At 41.8% G+C, this 13717-nt stretch overlaps 1 protein-coding gene across 3 annotated transcripts in view; it reads left to right on the top strand.

The window, feature by feature from the left end:
* SNTG1 (syntrophin gamma 1) overlaps window positions 1-13717 on the top strand; it is a 703177-nt gene that overhangs the window by 382195 nt on the left and 307265 nt on the right. For all 3 annotated transcript variants that reach the window (XM_053558928.1, XM_053558930.1, XM_053558929.1), the window contains exon 2: window positions 3794-3847. In XM_053558928.1, the coding sequence (XP_053414903.1) occupies window positions 3821-3847 (27 nt within the window). In that variant the 5' untranslated portion in view covers window positions 3794-3820. The remainder of the gene's footprint in view (window positions 1-3793; window positions 3848-13717) is intronic.

Consider the following 13717-nt stretch of genomic DNA (forward strand, 5'->3'; position numbering starts at 1 on the left):
GCAGAATTGAGGGGTCCCCTGGCCCCATCTACATTCCAATTTTTATATATGTCTCTGTTCCAAAAGTTAGGATCCCATTTGTTCCCCATGAATGCTCTTTTCATTTTTATTTATTAATTTATTAATTTCAGATTAATCTATGGGCATACACAATTATGTTCCATGGTTTGTGTTTGTTACATGAAGTCCCAGTTGCAGTTGAGCCCGTGGCCCAGGAGATGCCACACACCCCAACACCGTGCCTGCTGGGTGAGCCATCCCCACATCCGTCCTCCTCTCCTCTCTCCTCCTCCTCATTCTTGAGGGCAAATGTGTTTTTCTCTCTGCGTGGGGCCGTGGGTGTTCATCTGCTAGTTTCATGTTAATATTGAGCACATGGGATGGTTGCTTTTCCATTCTGGTGATACTTTATTCAGGAGGATATTATCCAAATCTCTCCAGGTAAATAAAAAAAGACATGAAATCCCCAGGTCTTTTTAAACAGAAGACCTCCTGCAAGATTGAACATTTAATTTGTGATATAGTTTAGCCACTAGCAGGATGAGTCTCTGGGTGCATGCTCACTAATCCCAGTCTGGTGGCCGCAGGAGATTTCTCTTAGGCCAGGCATGGAAATTTTCATGTCACACATGCAGCACTCAGGCTAGGAATTTTAAATCCTCAGCCTCTTCTTTTTCTCTCTACTTTCTCAAGCATGGTGAACAGCAAACATCAGTCTCATAATACTCTTTATTTAACAAAAATATTTTAAGTTATCAAATACATGGTCACTCAGAACTTCACTCGTGCGCATTTTTGATTAGGAGAATCCAGAATTTGGCTTGCGCACATTTTTGATTAGGAGAATCCAGAATTTGGCTTGCGCGCATTTTTGATTAGGAGTGTCCAATGGTGATTCTTCGTGTGTCGCCATCCTCTCTTCACACCATGAACGACAAAGTCTTGTTAATACTGGAAATGATTTCCAATCAGATTGGAAAATCAATTACTGAAACCCTAGAACCAATTCAGAAAGCCCATCCTCAGAATTCTGTTCCAGAGAAACTGGCCAGTATGACACTGGGCTAACGTGACTGTGGGGGCAGCAAGCTCAAGATTTCCACTCAGCCCCCCAGGCTGGGAGCTCTCCTGCACCTGCTGATGCTGAGTTCCAGAGGCACCATCTCTTCTTCACAGAAAACAGTGTTTGCATTTAGACTTTTCAACTAATGTGGGGAGGCTGCCCCTCCTTACTGAGAACCACCTTCTTTACTCACATAAAGCTGATATACGGAAAACCTTGAAGGCACCACCTGAAACAGTGTTTGATGGAACAACCACCTAGTGGCTCTGAGCCAGCCTGGGACAAAGTGTGGCCCGCAGTGACAGGCACCCCTGGTGGCTCTGAGCCAGCCTGGGACACAGAGCGCAGCCCGCAGTGACAGGCACCCCTGGTGGCACTGAGCCAGCTGGGGACACACAGCGTGTCAGGCAGCTGTTTGACTCTGGGTTGCAGCGTGATTGAGGCAGCTCTGCTCCAGGCCAGGCTGTGACACTGTCTCTGCTTCAGCCCCATTCCCTTGGTCGTCTGGGGAAGTCTGCTCCCCATGTGCCCCTCTAATGACAGGTCAGCTGGGTGGTGGCTTCCAGGAGAGTTCTTCTCACGCCTGGCAGAAATACGAGAGGGCGGGAGGAAGGTGCGAAACTTTAAAGAAACTAGCACATGACGACTTCTCCCAATTATAAGAAATCTTGATAATCAATGAAGTCTGTATGATTAAAGGCAAAATAGTCCACCCTAGCGGGTGAAGGGGCTTCCCACAGTTCTGACATGCTTGTGCACATCCACCGCGATGCACAGCGAGTGTGACAGGAGGTGGGCTTCTCACTCTTGGGTGGGAATTCACAGGTAAGCCAGGGGAGGAGGTTCAGCTGACACTCGCGGCTACGCACTAGAGGCGGAACTTCACCCCAGCTCCTGTTTAGCTTGATCTAGTTAGAGACGGTTATTTATAAAACTGTTAGAGAGATGTGCACACAAACATGGGTTCACACCACACACGCATTTCTCTGCTCTCTCAGTTGAGGGGGCATAAGGTGCAGGTGGGAGCACCCCCGTGCAGGGTGGGAGCACAGCCGTCCCAGGGGGACGTCTCAGACCTGTGTGTCCCAGGCTGGCTCAGCTGTCCATGGGGAGCAACGGTATGGAGAGGGGGTAAAAAGAGTCACATTGGTATAGAAAACCTGACAAACCCCTCCGGGGGTTACCCCGCCTTCACACCTGCACCCTGTACCTTTCTTTCTGTGGTCTTTGTCCCCCAAATCCTGAACCCTAGTCATGAAAAAAAAAAAAAAAAAAACACCAGAACTATAATCTCAATGGAAGATTATTTTAGAAATTCCAGACTAATACTCCTCAACACTACCGAGATCTTTAAAGACAGAGAAAGTCTGAGGAACAGTCACAGCCAAGAAGAGGCTAAGGAGGCGGAATGACTAAGCTTGATGTGAGCTTGCACGGGACCCTGGAACTGACAATTAAAGGACTAAAGAAAGTTGAAAGTTTAGATTTTAGACCTTAAGAATGTTTAGATCCTGCTTCATTCATGTGACAAATGTGTCATGCTCATATAAGGTGTTAACAGAGAAAAAATGGATGAGGAAACCGTTATAAAAACATTAGGAAAAAAACAAAACAAACGAAGTTACATGATGGAATTGGTTTTTAATTTGTGATTCGTGAATCATGTTCTGATGAGCTGAGCACAGCAGGTGGGTTTCATAGGTAAAAAAAGGCTGGAAAAATACAAAAATAAGAAAAGTAGTAAGTGGATTGCTCATTTCAAAGTTGGTTTCCTTATAGGATTAAAGGTGATGAAACTTCTTTATGCTAAAACTGGCCTGTTTGGTGATTTGGCTATTATTTTGTTCCCCTGATTTTTTTAAAGATCATATAAACAGCTTGGTTATGGCTTGGTGATATGGAATATTATCATGAGTAACTTCATTTTCATTTGATCTATTGGAGCCAAATGTAGGAGCTCAGTTCAAATCAGTGGCCTCCTGTACATTTCATTTAATAGCATATAGGAACCCTTTGTGCCAATTAAGACAACTCTTAATTGTGTTAATTTTATCAAATAATGAAAACAAAAACTTCTAAAACCCCTTATATGCATTCAAATCTACCTCCCTCACCTAGTATTATACTGAATTATAGGGATCCCTAAATGAATCTGTATTAGAGATTTCATACAGAGCTTTCTCTTAATGTACTATTAGTCACTCTGATAAATAGCTTGCTTGCTTACATCATATTGTTTGTGAATAAATTTTTAAGTTCTAGAGAGAATTATTCATGCATGTAGCTTTTTAATTAAAAAGAGAAAGATTAGTCTACTTTTTTTCTTGCGATAACCATATGAAAGGCAACCTTTAATTACTCTTTTTGAAGTTCCTTCCCAATGGCAAACTCAGATTTCAAAATGAACATTGGAAATGAGCTAACCCCTGAGAGCAGAGGTTAATCTCGTGGAAAATTGTGTCTGAGAGCCACCGGGAGGAGTGCAAAGGGCCTGCGAAGGCACACTCTCTGCCACCCTCAGCCGCACGAGGACAGGGGCTTACCCTGCACACAAGCTGGAGATAATCTCCCCCCTCCGGCTTTTCAGCCCCCCCTGGAGTTTTCTTGATCGTAGGCAGTTGTGGACACAGTTTCCCCACAGGCTCTGCTTCCCTTTGGTGTACTTTATTAGCGTTCTCATCTTATCCTGGATGCTGGGCTTAATGTCTTACTGTTTCTCTGTCTTTCCAGAAGATATCCTCTGTGGTGCCATAGCACATGGATTTCAGAACCACCTGTGAGGAGGTGAGTAAACGGCTTTCTGCTTTTCAAATAGAGGAAACAGATTAGAAACAGGAAACGCTGGGTCTCCTTTGCTAACCTGGGATGCTCCTTTTGGCAGAAGACAGATGATGGGCCCTTTTCATTTCCAGAATGTGCTCTCCTTTTGCAAAACTAGAAAACCAAAGCTGTCTGGAGAAAGCTTGTATTTTAAAGCTTTTTAAAAGAAGATGGAGCTTATTTCATATACTGAGTCACTCCTCTCCATCAATTCTGCACTGCATGATTTTAGGGCCAGGAAGAATGGAAGGTGTTTTTTTTGTTTGTTTTCATAAAAAAATCTAATTTTTTAAAAAATTTTTCAAAAAAAGTTTGAAATCTAAGGTTTCTTTCAAAATTAAAATCCTATGATTTTATGATTCCAGTACTTAGGTATTTCAGTGTTACTTAAGTATTAATACATGGTGATTCTGATTCTTGGTAGAGCGGTCATCAGACTTGGTGGTAGGGGTTAAAGGACTGCATCACTCTTTCAAGGTCGTTAGAGACTGTGCAAGTGTACAGTTCCATAGTGCATGGACTTGGGCCTCAGGGGATGTAAGCATTCCACCCCAGGAAGAAAGACTGTTTTTTTATTTTTATTTTTTACTAAGAATGGCACAGTTGAAGCATTGTTTTTTAATTTTCAGACAAAATACAAATATTTGTGAGTTAAAAATATTTTGCATTTGTTTAAAAGGTTTAAAGTATTTTTCAGTGTGTAGAAATTACCGGACAAAACCCAACCATAACTGGATTTCCATGGTGGTGTTAATCAAACTGATGAAAAACGTTCATTTTTGGTCTTGTGAAGATTTTGTTTTTTAGGGAAATGCCATGTGTTTAAGTTTCTGGCATCAATTTGTAAAAAGTAATTCCTTATTTTCCTCTAAAACAATACCAAAAATATCTGCTTAAAAAATATTTGTCACAGTTGGTACAAAGTTTAGAATGTAAGTATAAGATCTTTCTTAAAACTAATAAATTCTTTTTATACATCTTTTTCTATCTTTGTGCTTCTATTTTCAATAGTTTAAATATGCTAACATTTTAAACATAATCTGTATGGTAATAGATGATAATTAATTTAAATATAAATTACATTGCAATTGTCTGTTTACAAACTTCTCTCATGTGCCCCCTGTACACTATAAGGTCAGAGTGTATAAATTATTCATTTTTTAAAACTCAACAACTGTCAGTTCATAGATTTTTAAACGTTGAATTAGTATACTAGAAGCATTGTGTGCTACTCTATGCTTAAATTTTAATTCTGTGCATTTCTAGTTTTAATGGCATACATAATCTTGAATGTAGCAAGCCTTCTATTTTCATCATTGGGTTACGTTATACTATCCCTTGAGTGGCAAAGCACTCATTGGATCTGTGCTGACATTCTTGTGGATGAGATGTACGTGGGCATTGTGATTCAGATGGTAGAGACTGAACAGTGGCCAAATACTATTTTAACAAATGCTTTCTCTTTAACTTCATTGGCTGGTAAGATTTCCAAGACTTTTTTAAAACAAAGTTGTTGTGGTGTAATGATTTGAGAAGCTAACAAATGCTATGGTTCTGAAGATTAATTTATAACAGTATACCATGATCATCTTACCCTTGGTTCCTTTTTTTCTTGGATTAAGCCCCATGGAATCACTACAGTTTTAGACTCTGTGTCTAATAGTGAGTAAAACTGACTTGAGCTATTGGACTACAACAGCCACGTGTCTTCCCTGTACTGGCTGTGTTGGCAGAAACACAGGACTATAAATGCTCTGAAGATGATCAAATGGCTCTGAAAATAGACCATAGTCAAAGAGTTTGCCTGAAATGTATAGTCTTAGAACCTTTAAGTGGACGGGAGCCATAAAAATAATTTAGCCTGTCACTTTACATATGAGGGCATTGAAAGGTTTTACCAAATACCCAGTGCCAGTTAATTAATTAGTTAAAATTTGAGTCATAAGGCGTAGTTTGGAACTCCTGATTCTTAATTTAAACTTCTTCCTAAGGTCCTGCATGGCTGGAACTTGTATTGTAGTGAAAGATATAAAACGTGTTTTCTCGTGACTGCTAATAAGGAAAAGATGAAATATGATATTCATGGCTGTCAGATCAAGGTAGAATGCTTTACCATTGCTAAGTGTGGCTGTCAGGAAGTTTCTTCTTTTTAAAGAAATAAAAGAAGCTTGTCCAGATAATTTCCATTTGAAAGATACTTAAGAATCTAATACAGATCCTTTTTTGAAAGAGAGATTTATTTATTAAGAAATTTCTGCTCTTAAAAAGAAAATGTTGCAATTCTTTTAAGGAGTTGGTACTTAGAAGTCTAGGAAGAAGCAAAAGTTGGGTAGAGACTTTCAGAAAATATGGTTGGGAAAAGTGCAAAATATATAATTTAGAAGAAAAAATGTACATGTCCTGGGATATAATTACTGATTAGTTCCGTTTTGAAAAAGCGTTGTCAAAATAAATCTATGTGTTAAAACAAGCCAGTCCAGCTTTCCCTGCACACTTCATTTTCACATCTACATTCCTTAAAATATGGTCTACACTGTTGTGTTGACTGTGAAAATACATGTTTTTTTATAACAAATATTCAATAATTGAATAAATCATATAAGTGATGCAATTTAGTTTAGTTCTTCTTATGCTGAAATATCATCTGTGACTATGATCCAACCAACAAATGTTGAGAGAAGCCCCAGGGTGAGTAAACTACTCTACTTAAGGGTTAGTGATTCTTAATAATGAAAAGTATAATAACCTATTATTATTCAAATCTTCTAGAGACACCATTATGTAAGAGGAATTTAAATAATGTGATGTAAAACACTACAGGTTTTTCAATATATAATACTGATCAATTTGAGGGTGAATATATATTTTAAAAGGTACCTTAGTCTGGGCCTGGTGGCTCATGCCTGTAATCCTAGCACTCTGGGAGGCCCAGGCAGGTGGGTTGTTTGAGCTCAGGAATTTGAGATCAGCCTGAGCAAGAGGGAGACCCGTCTCTAGTCAAAAAAGTAGCCGGGTGTGGTGGCAGGCACCTGTAGGCACAGCTACTCAGGGGGCTGAGGCAAGAGGATCACTTGAGCCCAAGAGTTGGAGGTTGCTGTGAGCTATGACACCATGGCACTCTATCCAGGGCCATAAAGTGAGACTCTGTCTCAAAAAAATAAAATAAAATAGGGCGGCGCCTGTGGCTCAAAGGAGTAGGGCACCTGCCCCATATGCCGGAGCTGACGGGTTCAAACCCAGCCCCGGCCAAAAACTGCAAAAAAATAAAAAAATAAAGTAAAATAAAATAAAAATAAAAGTAGTAAAATAAAATAATAAAATTAAAAAAGCACTGAGTTCTTCAAAGTGAGGACTCCTTTTTAAATGGAGTGGTCTCAGATGGTTTCAAGAGAAGAGAGACTTGTACGAGGACTTGAGAAATGGCCAGAATTTAGTAAAGGAAAGACCATGAAGAGAGGCAGTCCTGGGAGGGAAGCACCGTGCCTCAGAGGGCTTCACTCACCACTGCCACACGGGAGAAACAGCATAGCATATTACTTAAAACTAGAGGGTTAGTAAAAGGCGAAAGATTTATGTGATGCAGGCCCCATATGCCGGAGGTGGCAGGTTCAAACCCAGCCCCGGCCAAAAACGGCAGAAAAAAAAAAAAAACTAGATGTTTAGAAAACAAATGAAATTGTATTTTCCGCTCAAAATATAGAAATCCTGAGAATACCTGCAAGAGGATTTGCACTTTATATCATGGTCTCTGCCTGTTTCCCTTCCCTGTAGTTTGTAGTTTCTTACATCTGATATTGTGAATTCTACATTTCAAAATTCAAAAAACATAGTATAAAAGTTTCATAAAAATGTATTCTATATTCTTTGAAAGACTAGAACATAAATGAAAAAGGATCTTAACTTTTGAGGAGAAAAAGCACGAGATCTGACCTTTTAAAGTTCCAAACTAGGTCCAAAGCTTGAGCAGGTATAAATTCCTAGGAAGTTTAAATGTGAGGCTTGTTTAGATAATGAAGAATAAATCCCGAATGCATAACCAATGATAGGAGTTTAAAAGTATCACCTTTTAGGCAAATTAAGAAATATTACCCTTTAATAATTCCTTAAGCAAATAATCGCAAGCGTGGATTTTGAAAATTCTAGCTGCCGTCCAGGATGATCCATCAGACACAGGAAAACAGTACTAGACCTGGCTCATGTTTATGAATCATCCCTTTAAGTAATATTTTATGTATTTTTACAATGTACATGATAAATCTGTGTAGTATACACACACAGAGACACACACACAAAAACATATCACGGGTGGTGCCTGTGGCTCAGTGAGTTGGGTGCCAGCTCCCTTATACCAAGAATGGCAGGTTCAAACCCAGCCCTGGCCAAACTGCAACAACAACAACAACAACAACAACAACAACAAATATCCAGGCATTTTTCTTTAAGGCTGCATAGTATTCCATGGTATACATATACCACAATTTATTAATCCATTCGTGGATCGATGGACACTTGGGCTTTTTCCATGACTTAGCTATTATGAAACTAATTTGGGACTCTCACATGAAAGCTATAACCCAGCTACAACTTAACAATAGGGGGAAGTGGGAAAGGGGGGGGTGGGTAGAGGGAGGGGAATCGGTGGGATCACACCTGTGGTGCATATTATAGGGGTATTTGCGAAACTTGGTAAATGTAGAATGTAAATGTTTTGGCACAGTAACTGAGATAACGCCGGAAAGGCTATGTTAACCACTGTGATAAAAATGTGTCAAATGGTTTATGAAGTGAGTGTATGATGCCCCATAATCATATCATTGTATACAGTTATGATTTAATAAAAAAAATTAAAAAAAAAAATATCCAGGCATTGTGGTGGTCACCTGTAGTCCCAGCTACTCAGGAGACTGAGGCAAGAGAATCACCTAAGCTCAAGAGCTGGAGGTTGCTGTGAGCTGTGACGCCACAGCACTCTACTGAGGGTGATAAAGTGAAACTCTGTCTCTAAAATGTCTCACGTACATTTCTTCCTGTCTGTGTGATGCATGCAGACAAGTGATCACTACATTAATTAAAAAAAAAAAAAAAAAGAAAAGAAAAGAAAAAAGAAAAAACTTGAGTGCATGTCCTAAGTTTATACTAAAATTTGGGGCTATGATTATGTAGTCCATTTTTAATTTTGAAACAGTTTGGGTGCACAGATCTGTAGCCATCTTGCAGGTGGGGCTGATTTAGCTTGTATGGTACCCACAGCCATTCTCATATCCCGTTTCCCTTTTTTATTCCCTGAAGCACCCGGTACAGGCGCGGAGCTCAGGCCTCACCCCCTCAGTCTCCTGCGCTCTCTTCTAGCACAGCTTTGGGGAAAATCTTCCCTAAGCGGCAGGGTGGTCTTCACTCATTTTTCTCCATCCAGGTGCCATTAGTTTGGTACATGAACAGGACCTGGTCTCAGGTGATGGTGTCCTGTTGAGAATTTTCCCTCACCGTTAGGAGATCTGATGACTACAATGCTATTGATGCTACTGACTCGTGTCCCTGCACTGAGGCCCTGGGCCGGCTTCCCTACACAGCCCTGCAGGACGCACACCAGGGTTAGGGCTGCAGGGGCTGCAGGGCTGCTCCGGGGATTGCTCCGGGTTGCGTGCACCTGCTTGGGCTGTGAGAGTGGGTACACTGGGCTGTTAGGGGAGAAAGACGCATTCTTTTTTTTTTTTTTTTTGTAGAGACAGAGTCTCACTTTACCACCTTCGGTAGAGTGCCATGATGTCACAGGACTCACAGCAACCTCTAGCTGTTGGGCTTCTGTGATTCTCCTGCCTCAGCCTCCCGAGCAGCTGGGACTACAGGCGCCCGCCACAACGCCCGGCTATTTTTTGGTTGCAGTTCAGCCGGGTTTGAACCCACCACCCTTGGTATATGGGGCCGGCACCCTACTCACTGAGCCACAGGCATGGCACGTGGTGAACACTGCAGAAGTAGTTATTAAACAACAGATAAATGACATACGTAACTACATGTCAGTAGGGAGGAGGAGCCCACAGCGGCGAGGCTGCACCTAACTGGGGGAGGGCCCCCAAATAGTCTCATCCATCTTCCTTCGTCTCCTGGAACCCTGCTGAGGCCAAGGCAGGTGCTTGTCAGTCTCCAGCTTTTCCTGGTCTGTCTGTTCCCATCAACAGGATCAGCAGTGGCTGGGTTTCAACTCTCCCATATTCTGTCCATCGTCTACACTGCTGCAATGAATGAATTTAGAAGACCTCAGAGTGAACAGGCCATCTCTTTGCTCCCATTTCTCCAGGAATCCCGCTCCTTCATCCCCGGGATGTCCCACGGCCTCGCCCTCCCCCGTGCCCACTCCCCACGATGATGCCACCGTCACTCCGTTTTTCCCTCTTGATTGAAACGGCTCTTGCTCTTCCAGTAACCATTGCCTCAGTTATTTTTTTTTTTTGTAGAGACAGAGTCTCACTGTACTGCCCTCAGGTAGAGTGCTGTGGCGTCACACAGCTCACAGCAACCTCTAACTCTTGGGCTTACGCGATTCTCTTGCCTCAGTCTCCCGAGTAGCTGGGACTACAGGCGCCCGCCACAACGCCCGGCTATTTTTTTTTGTTGTTGCAGTTTGGCCAGGGCTGGGTTTGAACCCACCACCCTCGGCATATGGGGCCGGCACCCTAGGCGAACCACCCCTCTTTTCTATCTCTGGATCCTCCCTTGCACCCCTTCCTGGAGGCTGAGATTGCCTGGTCACCCCCGCTGGGCTCCTCACCCCGTGGCCTCTGAGCAGCTCAGCTCCTTGGCTGCGTCTCCAGGGGAGACTCCAAGGTCAGGAACTCTGGCCTGGGTCCTGGCACAGCCTCTGTGACTGTCACACAATTTTTGCAAAATTAATGAATGTATGGGATTTTAAATGCATTTGCATATGCAGCCATTGAATATTCATAGTAGAGTACATATAAGTTCTCTAACTCCTGGAGAAGGCATTTTAGCGTTAATTTGCCCTGAGTTCTCTGCTGTTCTCTCTCGCCAGCTGTGCATTAAGGGTTGTGTTGTGTGTTTTATTCTAATGAAGGTCTCTTCAGTCTGTGTTTTCTGTGATTCGTCCTTATCCTCTCAGGATGCAGGAGTGAGCTCAAAACCTGTATTCTGTTTTCCAGACAACTATTTCATAATTAGAGGACATTGTACACATTTCTTGCGTGGATGCTGGCTTTGGCTGCATCCGAAGTGTGATGAGAAAACGCACATCTCTGTGTTCTAGTCCCTCAAATTTTCCTTGGTTGATCTTTCCTAACTCTTTGATGTGTGACAATCACACAGTCCCTCACTCTCAGGGGAACACTCCCTCTCATCCTGGAGTCAAAACAGAGTAGTATTTGTGATTACCAGCTATTTCTTTACACTTCCGGGGAAAAAATTGGCCCGGAATGTACTGTACATTGAAAAATCAGCAAATGTGTCCAATTACAATCACTCTGCTCTGATGTGTTATTTCATACCCCCCTTCCTCGTCCTGCCTCTTAGGGTCTCTCTGCTGGCCCCTGGCCAGGATCACACGGCAAGGAGGAGACAATTCTCCGTGTGGAAACATAAAAAAATTACGTTCTCCATAAAGGAAAGTATAATCTGCTTGTGCTGAAAGATTTTTTTGTCCTTCAGACATATTGTGGGGAATTTACTCTAGAATAGATTAATCAACATGATTTAAGGAGCACCTGCTGTGTGTTATGGCCACAGCTGAGGAAAAAACACTGTCTTTACTACTGAAAAAGTTTCTGTTTTTCCTAAAAAGACATCATAACTTTGATAAATCTCAGACTAACTGTGTGGTATTGTATGTGACAGAGGGCAAAAAAGTACAGAGTCCTCACTACATGGGATAAAACAGAATTATCTTTGGAGGCTGAAGTATGTAAATATATTCCCATCAACATTATGACGTATTCTTTTAAAGTAATAAATGATTAGCAATCTCCATGGAAAAGTATATTCAAGAGAAAGTCTGGCATTGTTTGCCTGGGCTGTTTTCCTCCTTAAATAGTAAGAAGACATTCCACATCTGAGTGACGTCATGTGGTATCTGTCTGTCTGTGTGTGGTTTGTTTTACTTACCAAAACGTTCTCCAGGCTGATCGGTGTTTTTGCAAAGGACAAGGTTTTGTTCTTTATCATGGATGAACCGTGTTCCATTGTGTATCTGTGTTACGACATTTTCTGTATTCCTTTGTCCACAGGTGGGCATTCAGGTTGATTCCATACCCTGGCCAGTAGGAACACTGCTGCAATAAAAGTGGGAGTGCAGTTGTCTCTTCAACATACTTTCATTTCAATCTTTCATTTGCTTTAGCTACATATCCAGTAATAGGATTGCTGGATCATAGGACAGACCAAGTTTTAATATTTTGAGGAAACTCCATTTTTTTTATTGTTAAATCATAGCTGTGTACATAAGTGCAATCAAGGGGTACAATGTGCTGGTTTCATATACAATCTGAACCTCCATCTGTTTTCACCATGATTGTATAATTTACATTCCCACCAACAGTGTGTGAGCGCTCTCCTTTCTCCCTGTGCTCGCCAGTGTTTGTTATTCTTTGCCTTTCCCATAACAGCCATTCTCAATGGCGTGAGATGCTGTGTCTGCATTTTGTTTATGGTCAATGGTGTGGAAGTTGAGTGTAGAAGAGTGCTTCCCAGACCTGGAGGAGAAAGGTGGGAGGGGAGGTTGGGAGAGGGTGGTTGACAGGTACAACGTTGCGGCTAGGTGGGAGGAACACGTCCTGGTGTCCCATTACATGGTAAGGTCACTGTAGCTGGCGGTAATGCATTGCCTGTCAAAAATAGCTAGAAGAGTTTGAATGTTCCCATAACAAAGAAATGGTAGATGTTTAGGGTGATGAATACACACAATGTACACATGCATGCCACTATCGCACTGTACTTCATGAATATGTAAATTACTATGCATCAATTTAAATAAATAAGCACTAAAGATAAATACAGGAGAGCCTCCATAGCTGACCACCAACCTACACTGACCACCTCCTTAATTTCACCTAACTTTCATAAACTGGACACACACCACATGCACGTATCGGTCAGGTAGGCCTTGTCCTCATGTTGACCATCTCCTCATGTTGACAGTCCCTTGGGTGGTCAATGTACAGAGGTTGCACACATGTGTCTCTATGTACTTGTCCATTGAGATGACTGGCTCGATAATTATCAAGTAACAATGTCATTTCCAAAGTAGTCATTTTTACTGTTAACGTTTTGGCGCAGAATAAGAGCCAAAGACTATATTATACATCAAAGAATATTTCCTTTTCTATCTGTGACAAATGGAAATGTGAAGTGCACTTGCTGGGGAAGCTATTCATACTTGTCTGGATAAATACTATGATATCAATATGTTTTGAGAGTGACAACACTTGTGGACTTCAGTGACAAGATGCCAGTTTAAAGTTATGTAGTACAAGTTCAGAAATTGTTATTATTTTTTTTGAGACATAGTCTCACTATGTCACCCTCAGTAGAGTGCTGTGGCATCATAGCTCACAGCAACCTGAAACTGTTGGGCTTAAGCGATTCTCTTGCCTCAGCCTCCTAAGTAGCTGGGACTATAGATGCCCGCCACAATGCCCGGATATTTTTTGATGGCAGTTGTTATTGTTGTTTAGCAGGCCCCAGCCAGGCTCGAACCCAGCGTCTGTGTATGTGGCCGGCGCCCTACTGGCTGAGCTATGGGCACTGAGCCAAGTTCAGAAATGTTTGTAGTCTGTTTTCACAATTCCCAAAAATATCTGAAGCAAAATCACCTGATTAGGAATCAAA

This window comes from Nycticebus coucang, chromosome 13, assembly GCF_027406575.1.
Source record: "Nycticebus coucang isolate mNycCou1 chromosome 13, mNycCou1.pri, whole genome shotgun sequence".
NCBI lineage: Eukaryota > Metazoa > Chordata > Mammalia > Primates > Lorisidae > Nycticebus > Nycticebus coucang.